Source organism: Rhinatrema bivittatum, chromosome 1 (genome assembly GCF_901001135.1).
Source record: "Rhinatrema bivittatum chromosome 1, aRhiBiv1.1, whole genome shotgun sequence".
NCBI classification, from domain to species: domain Eukaryota; kingdom Metazoa; phylum Chordata; class Amphibia; order Gymnophiona; family Rhinatrematidae; genus Rhinatrema; species Rhinatrema bivittatum.
In genome coordinates this window covers 151,015,516-151,031,189 of record NC_042615.1, presented here as the reverse complement: position 1 = coordinate 151,031,189, position 15,674 = coordinate 151,015,516, and the positions used below count along the sequence as shown (strand labels likewise).

Genomic DNA, 15,674 nt, shown 5'->3' with positions numbered 1-15,674 from the left:
CAACTCCTGGACAGCCTCATGTAAAGGAAACAACCAGGACGCCTTTTGCAAGTTAACCATCACAGGATTCTTTTTCGGAGACTGAGCTGCTGCCAGCAAGGTGTCCTCACAATCAATGGCCTTCAGGCTCTGCAAAATTAAACCATATATCTCGTCCCGAGATTCCACCCAGGATCCCTCCTGCCCCCTACAGAAGGCCTGCAGGCCCTTGAAAAACTCCACCCATGAAATGGTAGAAAAGTTCCATTCCCAGGGTAGGCAAGACAATCTCCGAGCTCACCCCCATGGGAATCAGCAGGAGAGGCGGCAGAGGAGGCTCCTCCCCCCCTTCCCCACGCATGAAGGAATTGCTGTAACACTCTCCTCCTCTAAAATAGAAGCCCCTGACATCCCTGCAGGGACAAATTTCCCTGAAGAGACTTCTCCCTGAGCCTCAACACATTTCTGACAAATGCTGAGGGATCTCCTGGGGCTAATGATTCTCATATGGCAGGCAGAGCAGATCCGCAACTTCTTCCTGCGCTGCTCCCTGATACCATCTGTCCCACATGGAAGAGCACAGAAACTGGTTCCTACCATATACTTCAGCAGCAGCACAATGTGCAAGCCACAAAATGACACCTGCCTTATGTTCCCTGTACTACTGTGGCACACCCAGCCAGCTCCAAAAATAGTATGCAGATACCTACTCTCAGCTTGGCCCGACGCAGCTTCTACATGCTTTTGACACTTGTGTTGCCGACGCCTGAACATCCAGGCGGTAATGTCGAGCGAAAAGTATGCAGAGACTTCCAAGTAGCCGACCTGCATATCTCCTGCGGAGAGACCGACTGGCTCTCTGCCCAGGAGGATGCTGGAGAACGCAAGGAATGGGACTTAAGGTCCTCCGGAACCGGACATCTCTGACAGATGTAAGTCGAGATCGCTTCCTTCAACCAGCGAGATATTGTAGTCTTAGAGGCCTGTTTGTCCCGGTTGGGGCCACCCCATAAGACAAAACGATGATCCGATAATCGAAAGTCATTAGTTACCTCCAGATAACGCATGAGAATGTTTCACATCCAGACGGCGTAAGTCATCCCCGCCAGGGCTTGCAATGTCCGAAGAGAACGCAGGGAGCTCGACCGACTGATTGATATGAAAAGAAGAGATGACCTTCGGCAAGAATGACAGGACCATCTTGAGACAGACCCCAGAATCCGAAAAGCGTAAGAAAGGCTCGCGGCAAGACAACGCTTGGATCTCAGACACCCGCCTGGCGGAGCAAATGGCAACCAGAAATACCATCTTGAGCGTCAAATCCTTGAGAGTGGAACGGCGAAGAGGCTCAAAGGCAGCCCGACAGAGCGCTCAAAGGACCAAGATCAAACTCCACAAGGGACACGTGGGACGCAACGGTGGCTTCAAATGTTTGACCCCTTTGAGAAAACGGAAAACATCCGGATGGGACGCAACTGCGTGGCCATCAAGGCTTCCCAAGGGAGAACCGAGGGCCGACACCTAAACACGGAGTGAACCAAAGGAGAGACCCTGAGAGAGACCTCGCTGAAGGAAGAAGAGGACGAGCGAGACTGGGGCCGATCGAGTCGTAACGCCCGCTTCCACGCAGGTCAGCTTGAAGACCTTCCAAACCCGGACATAGGTAAGGGAAGTAGAAGTTTTGCGGGCCCGCAAGATAGTGGAGATGACGTCCTCGGCATATCCCCTCCGCCTTAGCCGTCGCCGTTCAAAAGCCAAGCCGCAAGACAGAAGCAATCCGCCTGGTCGAAAAATACAGCACCTTGACTGAGAAGGTGTTGAAGATGACCCAGGCGAAGAGGACCGTCCGACGCTAGGTTGACTAGATCCGTGAACCACGGTCTGCGAGGCCACTCGGGAGCTACAAGAATGACCGGGCCTCTGTAAAGCTCTATCCGTCTGAGTACTTTCCCGACGAGGGGCCATGGAGGGAACACGTACAGCAGAACATCGCTCGGCCACGGAAGGGCTAGGGCATCCACCCCTTCCGCGCAGTGTTCTCGCCAGTGGCTGAAGAACCGGGGAGCCTTGGCATTGTTCAGAGTCGCCATCAAGTCCAGGTGTGGGGGACCCCATCTGTCGATGAGGGGCATGGCATCAGATAGCTCCCACTCACCTGGGTCCAGGTGCTGGCGACTCAAGAAGTCGGCTTGCACGTTCTCGTTGCCCACAATGTGGGAGGCCATGAGGCAGTCCAGGTGCCGCTACACCCACGCAAGAAGGTGACTTGCTTCAAGGGCCACCAGACGACTCCTGGTGCCCCCTTGGCGATTGATGTAAGCCACGGTGGTAGAATTGTCCGAGAGCACCCAGACCGCCCAGCGGCGAAGTAGAGGAAGAAAATCTTTGAGTGCTAGACGAACTGCCTGGGTCTCCAGGCGGTTGATGTGCCAGTGAGAGTGGGCTGGGGACCAGTGCCCCTGCGTGATCTGAAACTGGCAAACCGCTCCCCAACCAGACAGGCTGACATCCGTCGTCACTACCATCCACTGCGGGGTCCGAAGGGACATTCCACGGAGAAGGTGCTTGAGCGAAAGCCACCATTGTAATTCGCTGATGGTAGAGGCTGAGAGAGGGAGCTGCATCTGAAACTGCTCCGATACCGGCTGCCAACAAGCCAACAAGGCTCTCTGTAACGGTCACAAATGTGCAAACGCCCAGGGGACCAAGTCGATCGTGGAAGCCATGGTCCCCAGGACCTGCAGATAATCCCACGCCGTGGGAAGAGGCATGGAGAAGAAGCCCTGGAGCTGATCCATCAGCTTGAAAGCCCTGGAGTCCGGTAGAAAGACCTTGCCAACGCGGGTTTCGAAGCAAGCCCCCAGAAACTCCAAGACCTGAGATGGATGGAGGTTGCTCTTGGAGAAGTTGACTATCCAACCGAGGGACGAGAGGAGAGCGAGTTCGCGGTCCACTGCCTGGCAGCATAGGGTCGCCGACTTGGCCCAGATTAACCAATCGTCCAAGTATGGATGGACCAGGACACCGCCCTTCCGAAGGGCTGTCGCCACCACCACCATGGTGCGGGGAGCCGTGGTGAGACTGAAGGGGTGAGCCCTGAACTGGAAGTGTTGACCTAGGATGTGGAACTGGAGGAACCTCTGATGTTCGGGACGGATTGGAATTTGCAGATAGGCCTCCATCAGATCGAGGGAGGCCAAGAATTCTCTGGAATGTACCGCTGCAATCACCGCCCGGAGGGTTTCCATCCGGAAATGAGGCACTTTGAGGGCCCGTTGACCCACTTGAGATCCAGGATGGGACGGAAGGAGTCGTCCTTCTTCGGGACCACGAAGTAGATGGAGTATTGGCCGGTGCCACGCTCCGCCACCGGAAGCGGGCAGATGGCCCTGAAGTCTGAGAAGGGTCTGGGTGACCGCGGCCCGCCTCCGGTGGCCGCACGGAGAGACCATGTACAGGTCCGGGATGTCACAAGCAAACTCTAAAGCGTAACCTTTGTCGATGGTTTCGAGGACCCACTGGTCCGATGTGATCTTGGCCCATTCCTCCACGAACAGGGACAAACGACCACCTAAGTTGGGAACGGAGGGATGGACCAGCGGATTCTCATTGTGAGGTGGGCTTGGATGCAGGACGGTGGGAAGCGGCATCTCGAAAAGGCCGACGGCCTCGAAAGGACTGGGGCCAAGACTGGGCCCGAGAAGAATTTCCCCTGGGGAAGGCGCCCCTTGCCCTAGGGTTATAGCGGCGTTGGCCCCGGAAGCGGGTGCGAGTAGGGAAGAAGGATCTAGCCTGCTTCAGGTGGTCCTCAGGCAACTTATGAACCTTGTTTTCTCCCAAAGATTTAATAAGCTGGTCCAGGTCCTCCCCAAACAGCAACTTACCTTTGAAAGGGAGAGTACCCAGTTGCGCCTTGGAAGACGAATCAGCTGCCCAGTGTCAGAGCCAGAGGAGCCGTCTGGCCGAGACCGCTGAAGCCATCGCCTTCGCCTGCACATGGAACAAATCGTACAGGGCATCCGCCCCAAAAGCTATAGCGCCTTCTAACCTGTCCGCCTGCTCTGCCTCTGCAGGCGGGAGGTCCTGGGAGCTGAGAAATTGTTGGACCCACCTAAGACTTGCCCGCTGCATGAGACTGCTGCAAATCGACGCCCGAACACCCAAGGCCAGTATTTCAAAAATGCACTTGAGGTGGGATTCGAGCTTATGATCTTGGACATCTCTCAAGGCTGTAGCCCCTACCATGGTGGTATGTTTAGTGACCGCCGTCACAGAAGATTCTATCTTGGGCATCTTTAATAAATCCAAACACTCCTCCGGAAGGGGATAACGTTTTTCCATGGCCCTCCCGACCCAAAGACCCGACTCGGGGGCCTGCCATTCCCTGAGGAGCATTAGTTTGTGCATAGGGTGAAAAGGAAAAGAGCACGGTAGAGCCCTGAGCCCCGCCAGGACTGGGTCCGAGGAAGCCGGCATTGCCGCTGAAAATTCGTCCACTGAGAGATGAAGGGAAGAAGGGGCTCCAGTTCCTCCCTACGAAAAAGGCGGAGAACACGGGGGTCGTCCCCCTGCAGGGGGGGGGGGAGGTACGTCAACCGAGTCCGGATCCTGATCCAGGTCCTGGGGAGGCAGGGGGAGGGGCCCCCGGAACCACACGGACCCGCATCGCCCCCTGCCCACCCGGAGCCGCAGGAACAGGGAGCCGAGGGACCTTAGCCGGGGGAGGGGTCTGCCTCCTCTTGTAAGCTGGCCAAGTAAGATTTGTGCAATAAAAGCACAAAATCAGTTGAAAAACGGGGTCTGACGTCCCCGGGGGGGGGCTTTTTGGGGTGGGGTAGTCAGGACCTGCAAGGGGGGAGTGCGCGGGACTCAAATTGAGGGGGGGGGGGGGGGGGGGGGGCGCTCCAAAAAAAAAAAATCAGGTCCTGTGGCTCAGGCTGCTCTGAAAAGAAGCAGCAGAGAAACCCAAATTGTCTGCTGTTCCCTTGGTTTGCCGGCCCGGGAACGGCGTGGCCAGACGCTTAGAAGGTCTGGATTGGGGTCCTGAGGGCATCGGGACCTCTGAGGAACCTTCCCCCCCTCTGGCAAACATCTAGAACAAAGTCCCTCTCTCTCTCCACAAGCCAGACACAGTGGGGATCTCGGCATGGCTCCGATGTGGGGGAGGAGCAGCACTTAAAATCAGCTGGGCTGCAAGTGCTGCAGGAGCTGAAGTCTGCACGCTCCTAAACTCTCTCAGAGGCAGCAAAAAGTAAGGTAGAGAACTTTTCTCCCTTATATTATTTGTATGCTCCCTTTTCTTTTGTACTTTTTTTTTTTTTAAACAATACAGGGAAAGATCCCAGCAGGCAGCCTTAGAAAGATTCAGCCCAGTGAAGGGTGACATTTATGGAGGGAGAGAGAGAGCTATTGAACAGGGGGAGTGACTGGCACCACCAATATCCACCCCTGCAGCCGAGGACCACCGGGAATAGGGAGCCTAGGCTATATAAAACAAGGGGCAGAGCCCCCCTAGGCCCCCGCAAGAGCAAGAAGACAGAAACTGTGTTTTGTTTCCACAGGAGACAAAGTTCATACAAAGTCTAATTTTTTTTTTTTAATCAATAAAGAGTAAATACTTGCTTGATCCAGACAGCGTGAGAAGAAAAATTATAAAGAATCCCCAAAGGGACAGAGAATAAGGTAAACAGGGAACTACAGGGCGAGCTGTTCCACCTGCTGGAGACAGACAAATACTGAAGGGCTACAGGGTAGGCTCTGTCCTCATATAGGATATCCTTTCAGTTTTAGTCTGTCTCCACCTGCTGGAAAGGAGGCTCAACCCATGGTCTGGACTGATCCGGATACGTACAGGGAACATGCTTTTGACACTTTCACTCCTGGCTGGCCCCACACGCAGCACATCGGCACCTGTGTTGCCGACATGGTTCGCTTTTTTTTTTTTTTTTTTTTACACAACGTGCTGCCAGCCGCACTGAGGGAGGAAACAACCTGCAGCAGAAGGAACAAGAGAAACAGGGGGCCAAGAGCAGGAGGAGGAGAATAGGACAAAGACAGAGGAGAGGAAGGCAACTAAGTTAGCAGGGCTGAGCCCAAAGCCTCCTTACCCTATAGGAACTCTTCCCCTGTCAGGAGGAATGCTAGGGCAACAGTCCTCATCACACTCCTGTCCTATGTCGCCAGACACTCAACTGAGGGAGGGAGCTACAGCTATCACCACAGGAGGTCAAAAATCGCCTGTTCAATTCTGGCAGGCCAAAGTGTACAAGAAAGGATGCATGTCCACTATCTGCTGGAGACGGAGTAATACTGGATGGCTGAGGTTTGTGCTGAGCTGAGGGTGACATCAGTAAGTCACTGTTCTCCATCTCCATCTGCTGATTGGAGTGCACAACCCACTGATGCGGACTTCCTTGCCTGGATAGAGAGGAATGAGGTAATTCCAAAAAGGTGTGGAGGTGCCACATGCAAACACACAGCAACAATAAAGAGGTCTCTCTCGCTGTGGGCCTTCACTCATTCTCTGCCAATGCAAAGAACCGTTCATGAATAAGTCGCTGTCTCTCTGCCTAAGGGAAATGCCCTTATGCAGAGTACAGTCCCTACATGTTTTGGGAACAATTTTTTTCATGGTGTGGAAGATTCGGTATGCATAACTGAACTACTCACCTTCTGACTGCGGGAGCTGTACTGCCTGCAGGACACAGTTTTGTTAGGAGAGAACTTTTGCAGCTTGTGCCAGCCCTGTAAGGGAGCCACCTGGCAGCAGTCCTTTGACCTCCAGAAGCTGTTCTGGAAACGCAGAATCCAATTCACCAATGGAAGGCATTTCCTCAGAGAAACCGGAGTAAGAATAAACATGGTATAAGCGTCTAATTAAGTGTGGAGGGGGGGGATGCAATCAAAATGTCATGAAAACGGCATGGTCAGGGCTCACTGGGATCTTCCCTCCTGCTGTTTCCAAATGTCTTGACAGCCGCATGCATCTATTTTTCTTCTTCTCTGTGCTCCTCTCTAATTTATAATCATCTTAATCACAGAGAAGTCACAAGGTAGAGGTCACTGCCTTTATTTTACTTCAGCACCTACAACAACAAATAAACATTAAATAGCAACAACGGTTTACTACACATGTAGAGCCACAGTCAGTCAGGTTTCCCACAATGAATATACATGAGATAAATTTTCATATACTAGAAACATTATATGCAAATTTAACTTATGCATACTCATTGTGGATATCCCGAAAACTCCACTGGCTGTGCTCATGCCTCAAGAGCCACAAAAACAGGACTGCTTTTCAGGATATTCACAAAGAGTATGCACAAGAGATTTTCATGTGTAAACCATGATTGCTAATTGGTTTATTTCAGCACCCTCATGTGGAAGTTGCCACTGGTTCAATTTTTTGTTTTGTTCTGAGCATACACACCTTTTTACTCACTTAAGAAACAGCTTGTAGACTGGAAGGAGTATTTTCAACATGAAGCCCTAATGGATCCAACTCCCTGTAGAGCACTTCAAAGCTCCAGGGAGGAGGTTATGTCAACAAATTCCGCTTGATCTGAAAATGGTTAGGAAAATGGTTAGGAAAAAACTGAAAGGAGCAGCTGCAAAGGTTAATAGTCTGAAGGCACATTTGATGCGTTCCCATAAGAACATGCCATACTGGGTCAGACCAAGGGTCCATCAAGCCCAGCATCCTGTTTCCAACAGTGGCCAAGCCAGGCCACAAGAACCTGGCAAGAACCCAAAAACTAAGTCTATTCCATGTTACCATTGCTAGCAATAGCAGTGGCTATTTTGTAAGTCAACTCAATTAATAGCAGGTAATGGACTTCTCCTCCAAAAACTTATCCAATCCTTTTTTAAACACAGCTATACTAACTGCACTAACCACATCCTCTGGCAACAAATTCCAGAGTTTAATTGTGCGTTGAGTGAAAAAGAACTTTCTCCAATTAGTTTTAAATGTGCCACACACTAACTTCATGGAGTGCCCCCTAGTCTTTCTATTATCCGAAAGAGTAAATAACCAATTCACATCTACCCATTCTAGACCTCTCATGATTTTAAACACCTCTATCATATCCCCCCCTCAGCCGTCTCTTTTCCAAGCTGAAAAGTCCTAACCTCTTTGTAAACTATCATTTAAATAGTCTATGGTACTTGAAAACTAGAGGGCTACCAATGTAATGCCAATTTTTAGAAAAGGATTAAGAGGTGATCCACAAAACGACAGACTAGTCTAAAATAGTACAGTCTATCCTAAAGTACAAAATTACTGACCATATAGATAAGCATAGTTTAATGGACAAAGCCAACATGGATTTAACCAAGGAAAGCCTGCATCAGCAATCTGCTACATTATTTTGAGGGTGTAAACAAACATATGGATAAAGGTGAGTCAGTTGATAAAGTGTACCTGGATTTCAAGAAAGCATTTGACAAAGTCTCTCATGAGCGACTTCTTAGGAAATTAAAACATCATGGGATAGGGAGCAGTGTCATATTGGGAATTGGTAACTGGCTAAAGGAGAGAAAAAAGTGGGTCTAAATGGTAAATTTTCTCTATGGAGAAAGCTGAATTTTGAACTACCCCAGGGATCTGTTCTGGGACCAATGCTTTTATATATATAGCAAAACTGGGAGACTGGGCATGCAAATGGCAAATTAAATTTAATGTGTACAAGTGCAAAGTGATGCACTTAGGAAAGAATAATCCAAATTATACCTACACAATGCAATGTTCCACATTAGGAATCTCCATTCAGGAAAAGGATCTAGGTGTCATCGTTGAAAATACGTTGAAATAGGAAAATTGGTTCTTACCTCCTAATTTTCGTTCCTATAGAACCACGGATCAGTCCAGACTCCTGGGTTTATACATCCCTGCCAGCAGATGGAGACAGAGAAAGTTTTACTGACACTGCTACATAATGCCTGGTGCCACCTGGCTTGTTGCAGTTTCCAATTCAGTTTTTTCTGCATGCTTCTAGTTATGTGTTTTGGTCTCTTTATTCTTTGTTAAGTGAGGGTCAGCACATGTGATATAGGTGAGGTTTTCTGCTGGCGTGTAGTTTCTGTATAGGGCTCTATAGCAGCCTGACTTGGTCCGTTTTCCTAATAGGAGATGTATTGGTGTCTTAAGGCCTGGTGTAATATTTTCAGTGTTGCCTTTTCTTAGGTAAGGTGGTTACTGTTTAAGTGTTGGAAATTGGTGCGGTTTTGGTGTGGGATGTTTACTATTTATGCAATTTCTGTTCAGACAGAATACGTATCTTTTCCTTGTGTCATTTTAAACAATAAAAATAATTACCGGACCTTTACTTTATATTTCCACCGTGAATTGTAATGAGCAGTGTGTCACACATGCGAGCGTGGCCTGTCAGGTGTGTCACGATGGGAAAAAGGTTGAGAACCACTGGTCTAGAGGGTGGCTACCAAAATAGTCAATGCTCTTCATTGTAAAGTACAATGGAGACAGATTTTAACATCTAAACACACGTTGTTCATATGTAAAAGGAAAATTAGTTTCTTACCTGATAATTTTCGTTCCTGTAGTACCAAGGATCAATCCAGGACACCTGGGTTGTGACTCCGCACCAGTAGATGGAGACAGAGCAAGACTTGTCGGACTCAGTCATATATGACAATGTGCCAGTCACAGCCCCTCAGTCTTACGCAATGTCAAAGTAGAAACCTTAACAAGGAAACTATCTAGGCAAAATTACCATATTTAAATGGGGAACCATTCAAAAAACCCCCTCTGGAACAGAACTCCCCAACCGGGAGAGCGAAACAAGCAATCAGATTAGATAAACAAACAATGAGCGGACTCTCCGTTGCTTCAGTACAGCAATGCGGGCGGGATCCTGGACTGATCCTTGGTACTACAGGAACGAAAATTATCAGGTAAGAAACTAAGTTTCCTTTCCCTGTACGTACCAGGATCAGTCCAGGACACCTGGGATGTACCAGAGCCAACTTAACGAGGGTGGGAAGCAGAGAGTCTCGCTCGGAGTACCCTCTCTCCAAAACCCCCGGCCTCGGTAGCCTGAACATCCAACCGATGTCTAATGGAGGTATGTAACAACTTCCAAGTAGCCGCCTTGCAAATCTCTTGAGGCGACACCTGAGAAGATTCCGCCCAAGACGCAGCGTGGGATTGTGTCGAGTGAGCCCGGAGACCCACGGGAACCGGTTTTCCCCGCACTAGGTACACTGATCCAATGGCCTCCTTGAGCCAACGGGCGATCGTCGTGCGGGACGCTGCGGCACCTTTCTTTGGACCAGAGAATAGGACAAAAAGATGATCTGTCACCCGAAAAGGAATAGTGACCTCTAGATAGCGAAAGAGGGACCTCCGCACATCCAGCTTCCTTAATTCCCTCGATTTCGGATCAGAGGACTCCCCAACAGCGAAAGCGGGAAGCTCAACTGATTGATTTAAATGAAACGCCGACACGACCTTAGGCAAAAAAGAAGGGACCGTCCGCAAGGAGACCCCTGAGTCAGAAATGCGCAAGAACGGCTCCCTACAGGACAGCGCCTGCAACTCCGAAACACACCGTGCCAAGGAAATCGCCACCAGGAATACGGTCTTCAACGTGAGATCTTTCCCGCTTCAAGGGCTCAAACGGCGCCGAGCATAGGGAGGAGAGCACCCAATTGAGGTTCCAGGACGGACAAGGATGATGCAATGGAGGACGGAGATGCTTTGCTCCCCGAAGAAACCGGGAGATATCCGGGTGTAGGGCCAGGGAGGATCCCCGAACCTTACCACGCAAACACCCAAGCGCCGCAACCTGGACTCGTAGGGAACTGCAGGTCAGCCCTTTGGCAAGACCAGCCTGGAGAAAACGCTAGGATATCGGAGACGGAGGCGGAAGTGGGATCCACTCCACGCTTCACGCACCATTCCTCGAAGACCACCCAGACTCTGACATACGCCAAGGACGTAGATTGCTTCCTGGACCTCAACAGCGTGGCTACCACCGCATCTGAGTAACCTTTTCTCTTCAACCTATTCCCCTCAAAAGCCATGCCGCGAGACAAAAGTGATCCGCATCCTCCAAACAGACGGGGCCCTGGTGGAGAAGCCCCGCAAACCCCTGGAGATGAAGGGGAGTGTCCACCGACAACTGAATGAGGTCTGCAAACCACGGGCGACTCGGCCACTCTGGAGCCACCAGGATCACCGTGGATGGGTGCAACTCTATGCGCCGGAGAATCTTGCCTATCATCGGCCACGGGGGAAACACGTACAGCAACACATCCGTCGGCCAGGGCAGCATCAACGCGTCGACGCCCTCGGCTCCTCTCTCTCGACGTCGACTGTAAAATCGCGGGGCCTTCGCGTTGTGCCATGTGGCCATCAGATCCATGTGGGGCACCCCCCACTTCTCGCATATGAGAAGAAAAGCGTCGTCCGCCAGTTCCCACTCTCCGGGGTCCAGGCGATGACGGCTGAGAAAATCCGCCTGGACGTTGTCGACTCCGGCAATGTGAGATGCTGCGATGTTGCTGAGATGTTGCTCTGACCAGGCCATCAAGAGCTGCGCCTCCTCCGCCACCAGTGGACATCTCGTCCCGCCTTGGCAATTGATGTAGGCCACGGTGGTCGCATTGTCCGACAACACTCAGACCGCCTTTCCCCGTACCAACGGCAGAAAGGACTGCAGTGCCAAGCGAGCCGCTCTGGTCTCTAGCCGGTTGATGGACCACTGCGCTTGCGTCGCCGACCACCGGCCTTGTACGGATTTGCCGAGGCAAACTGCTCCCCAGCCGGAGAGACTGGCATCCGTAGTCACCACCGTCCAGCTGGGAATTAGAAGGGACACTCCGCAGGTCAGATGATCCGAGTCTAGCCACCAGTACAGGCTGGACCTTGCCTGGGCCGTGAGTGGTAGCGGCAGTTGGAACTCTTCCGATACCGGCTTCCAGCGGGATAGCAACGACGACTGCAACGGTTGTAGATGAGCGAATGCCCAGGGGACAAACACGAGCGTTGATGCCATAGAACCAAGAACCATCAGATAATCACAGAAAGGGAAAGGAACACCTTGCCCCTTTTCGTATCGAATAAGGCTCCAAGGTATTCCAAGGACTGGGTGGGCACCAGTTGACTCTTGCTGAAGTTGACGACCCAGCCCAGAGACTGCAAGAGCTGCAGGACCCTGGCCACTGCCAGCCGACACTGACTCTCGGACTTTGCCCGAATCAACCAATCGTCCAGGTAAGGATGAACCAGGAATCCTTCCCGGCGGAGCTGCGCCGCAACCACTACCATTACCTTCGTAAATGTACGAGGGGCCGTCGCGAGACCAAACGGGAGCGCCCGGAACTGGTAATGCCTTCCCAGGATGCAGAACCTGAGGAACCGTTGAAAGGACGGCTGAATGCCCACGTGTATGTACGCCTCCGTCAGATCCAGGGAGGCCAGGAATTCGCCTGGACGTACCGAGGCAATTACCAATCGAATTGTCTCCATTTTGAAGTGAGGGACGCTAAGGCATCTGTTTATTTGTTTGTTTATTTATTTAAAGGATTTTTATATACCGCGGCATGTTTCAAAACATCACCTCGGTTCACATTGAACAAAAATTTAGCAACAGGCTTTACCCCCTTCAGATCCAAAATTGGTCTTGACGTGCCATCTTTCTTTGGAACGATGAAGTAAATGGAGTAACGGCCCTTGCCTTGTTGATTGGCCGGGACGGGGGAAATAGCTCCCAAGCTTTCCAAGCACCGGATGGTTCCTAGCACCGCCGCCCTCTTCTCGGGAGCCTTGCAGGGCGACACCAGAAACTTGTCTGATGGGGTGTGAGCAAAATCTAATGCGTAGCCGTGTCTTATTACGTTGAGGACCCACTGGTCCGACGTTACGCTGGCCCATTCCTCGAAAAACAACGCCAAGCGCACCCCCACGTTTGGAACGACGGCCTGGAGCTGCTGCGAGGGATGGGCCGACCGCATCTCATTGCAAAGCCTTGGACCCCGTGCCCGACGGGGCTCCTCCTTGCCTACCGAAACGTTTCCCATGAAAGGACTGCTGCCACTGGGCGGGCCGGGAGGAAGACAACCTATACGAGGGGCCGGTAGACCTTTGAGGACACGACTTCCTGGGACCACGAAAACGGGACCTACCTGGAAACGAGGACCGCGACCTAGATCTGTCCTCGGGCAGCTTAAAAGCCCTGTTCTCCCCCAGAGAAATCATTAAATCATGCAACTCCTTGCCAAACAGCAACTTTCCTTTAAATGGCAGCGCCCCGAGGTGAGCCTTGGAGGATCCATCTGCCGCCCAGTTGCGCAGCCACAGGAGGCGGCGTGCCGAGACGGCCGCCACCATGGATCTAGCCGACGTCCGCAGAAGATCGTGGAGAGCATCCGCTCCATATGCTATTGCCGCCTCCAATCGATCCGCCTGCGATGCCTCTTCCGCTGACAGATCAGCATTCGCTTGAAGGACCTGGGCCCAGCGCAGACTAGCTCGCATAGCGAAGTTGGTACAGATGGCGGCCCGGACCCCCAGGGCGAACACTTCAAAAATCTTTTTGAGTTGAACCTCCAGCTTCCTGTCCTGTATGTCCCTGAGAGCCATAGCTCCTTTGACCGGGATTGTAGACCTCTTCGTCACCGCTGAAACCGCCGCATCCACCTTCGGGAGCCGGAGAAGCTCCAGCGCATCCTCCGGCAGTGGGTAGAGCTTATCCATGGCCTTGCTGACCTTCAGTCCTAACTCCGGAGTATCCCATTCTCTGAACAAGATATCCGTTGACGAAAAGTGAAAAGGAAAAGCCACTGCGGGCCCCGTGAGACCTAACAGGACAGGATCCATGTTGGCTTCTTGTCGAGCCACCACCGGCGGAGCCTCTATTCCCAGTTCCTGGAGAATGGCCGGAATTAATGGGGCCAGTTCCTCCCTGCAAAACAGCTGGACCACCTTGGGGTCATCCCCTTCAACGGCCTGCGCCCCTTTGCCCACACTGGGCTCGGCAGAACCGTCCGCTGTCGCCCTCTCGGCCCCCCCCCGGGGGCTCCTCAGGGGAATCCGTGTCGACCTCCGAAGAAGACGCGATGTCCGATTCCTGCGGGGCACCTCATGGAGGCCGCTTCCCTCGGGATGGCTCCTGGGAGAGCCCCGTGGTTTCTCTAGCTTTCCTTTTTCCTGGAGTGGACCTGTGAGCTCCCCCCACGGAGACTTTCCCCTGGCTTCGTCTGCGGCGCTTACATTTAAGCACTTTGCGCAATAAAAGCGCAAAATCAGCAGAGAACGATCCGGAGGCCGACGAGTCCTCACTAGCATCCCCAGGGGACCCGTCTCCCCCCCGGGCGTCCCTCCCCTCCCCCCCCCGCAGGTCCCTGCTGCGGGGAAAGCACGGGAGGCAAGCCAGTATCCCCAGCCGCTTCCCGCGCGATTTCACGGCCAGAGCTCAAAATGGCCACCACTCCCGCGCTAAGCGGGAAGGGATCCTGAGGCCTAGTAGGAGGAGCACTACCACACGGCGGCGATCGCGCGGCCCGAGATCGGCCCCCCCCAACGTGCCCCGGACAAACCCTCACCGCCCGGGATGCAGGCCGCACAGAGGCCCTCCCGCGAGAGGCGCACACCGAGCTGCAAGCCCGGCAACTCGACCCCCGCGGCATGCCCCCGATCGCGATCGACCACAAGACAGCCAAAAACAAATTTAAAATCAATTTGTACCGTCCGGCAAGCAGCGCGCCCCCCCCCCCCCCCCCGAGAAAATCCCGAGCGGCGATGCGAAGCAAAGGAGAGCCGGCAGAAAACAAAACACAAGAAACTTTTTTTTTTTTTTTTAAACACTTGCCACTGTCCTCGGTCCTTGAGCCCTGTTCCAGCAGGGGTGAGTGAACCGGGCTCCCCGGTGTCACCCCCGGCGCTGCTACTCGCTGAGCCGGGTCCTCGACCCTAGCAGCGGCCTCGACCAGGGGGGGATGGTCCCCTCAGAACCTCCCAACCCCCCTGGGAGGCAGGGCGGACGGGACTTCTCTCACCAATAAAAACAAAACAATTTTGAAAATGTCAAACAGACTTACCTAAACTAAATCGAAACAACCCTGACTGACTACAAGAACTCAGGGCAGGCAGAGGCTGTGACTGCACCTGCACCATCTACTGGAGACAGAGTAAGACTGAGGGGCTGTGACTGGCACATTGTCATATATGACTGAGTCCGACAAGTCTTGCTCTGTCTCCATCTACTGGTGCGGAGTCACAACCCAGGTGTCCTGGACTGATCCTGGTACGTACAGGGAACATACACTTTTTCATCCAGAAAGGGACACAACATTTAATATTAAAATATGCTTTTAACTTATTCATTAGAGCAAAGGTATCTTTGCCACATCATCAGTAGGGAGGCCTTCCTTCCAGGGACTTGTGAAACAATTTGATTCAAACTTGATTTGGGGAGGAAGGGGTGGTGGGAAATAGTGGGTTTACCTGAAATCCACTTTAAAAAAATCCAATGGGATTTTCTTTTGCAAATATTCAGGAAATCCATAATGAATTTGGCAGGAGCTACTGATAGACTTCCACAGGTCCACAGCAGACTTCGCCATCAGCTACCTCACTGCTCCAAAAGACAAATTAAAAAAAAAAAATCTTTGCACATCAATTCAAAAGAAGCAGCCCCTTGCTTATGAAATTTTTCACTGGCTAGAAAGAA

The 15,674-nt window shown here is 52.2% G+C and overlaps 1 protein-coding gene across 5 annotated transcripts in view; it reads right to left on the bottom strand.

Moving 5' to 3' along the window:
* Nucleotides 1-15,674, bottom strand: part of GUF1 (GUF1 homolog, GTPase) — a 179,109-nt gene that overhangs the window by 159,757 nt on the left and 3,678 nt on the right. For 2 of the 5 annotated variants that reach the window (XM_029588451.1, XM_029588470.1), the window contains exons 2-3: nucleotides 7,412-7,543; nucleotides 6,649-7,064 (exon numbers count right to left, since the gene is read on the bottom strand). In XM_029588451.1, the coding sequence (XP_029444311.1) occupies nucleotides 6,649-6,840 (192 nt within the window). In that variant the 5' untranslated portion in view covers nucleotides 6,841-7,064; nucleotides 7,412-7,543. Of the gene's footprint in view, nucleotides 1-6,648; nucleotides 7,065-7,411; nucleotides 7,544-8,811; nucleotides 8,872-15,674 lie in introns of all 5 variants that reach the window. The other 3 variants (XM_029588460.1, XM_029588489.1, XM_029588481.1) reach the window with 3 other exon arrangements.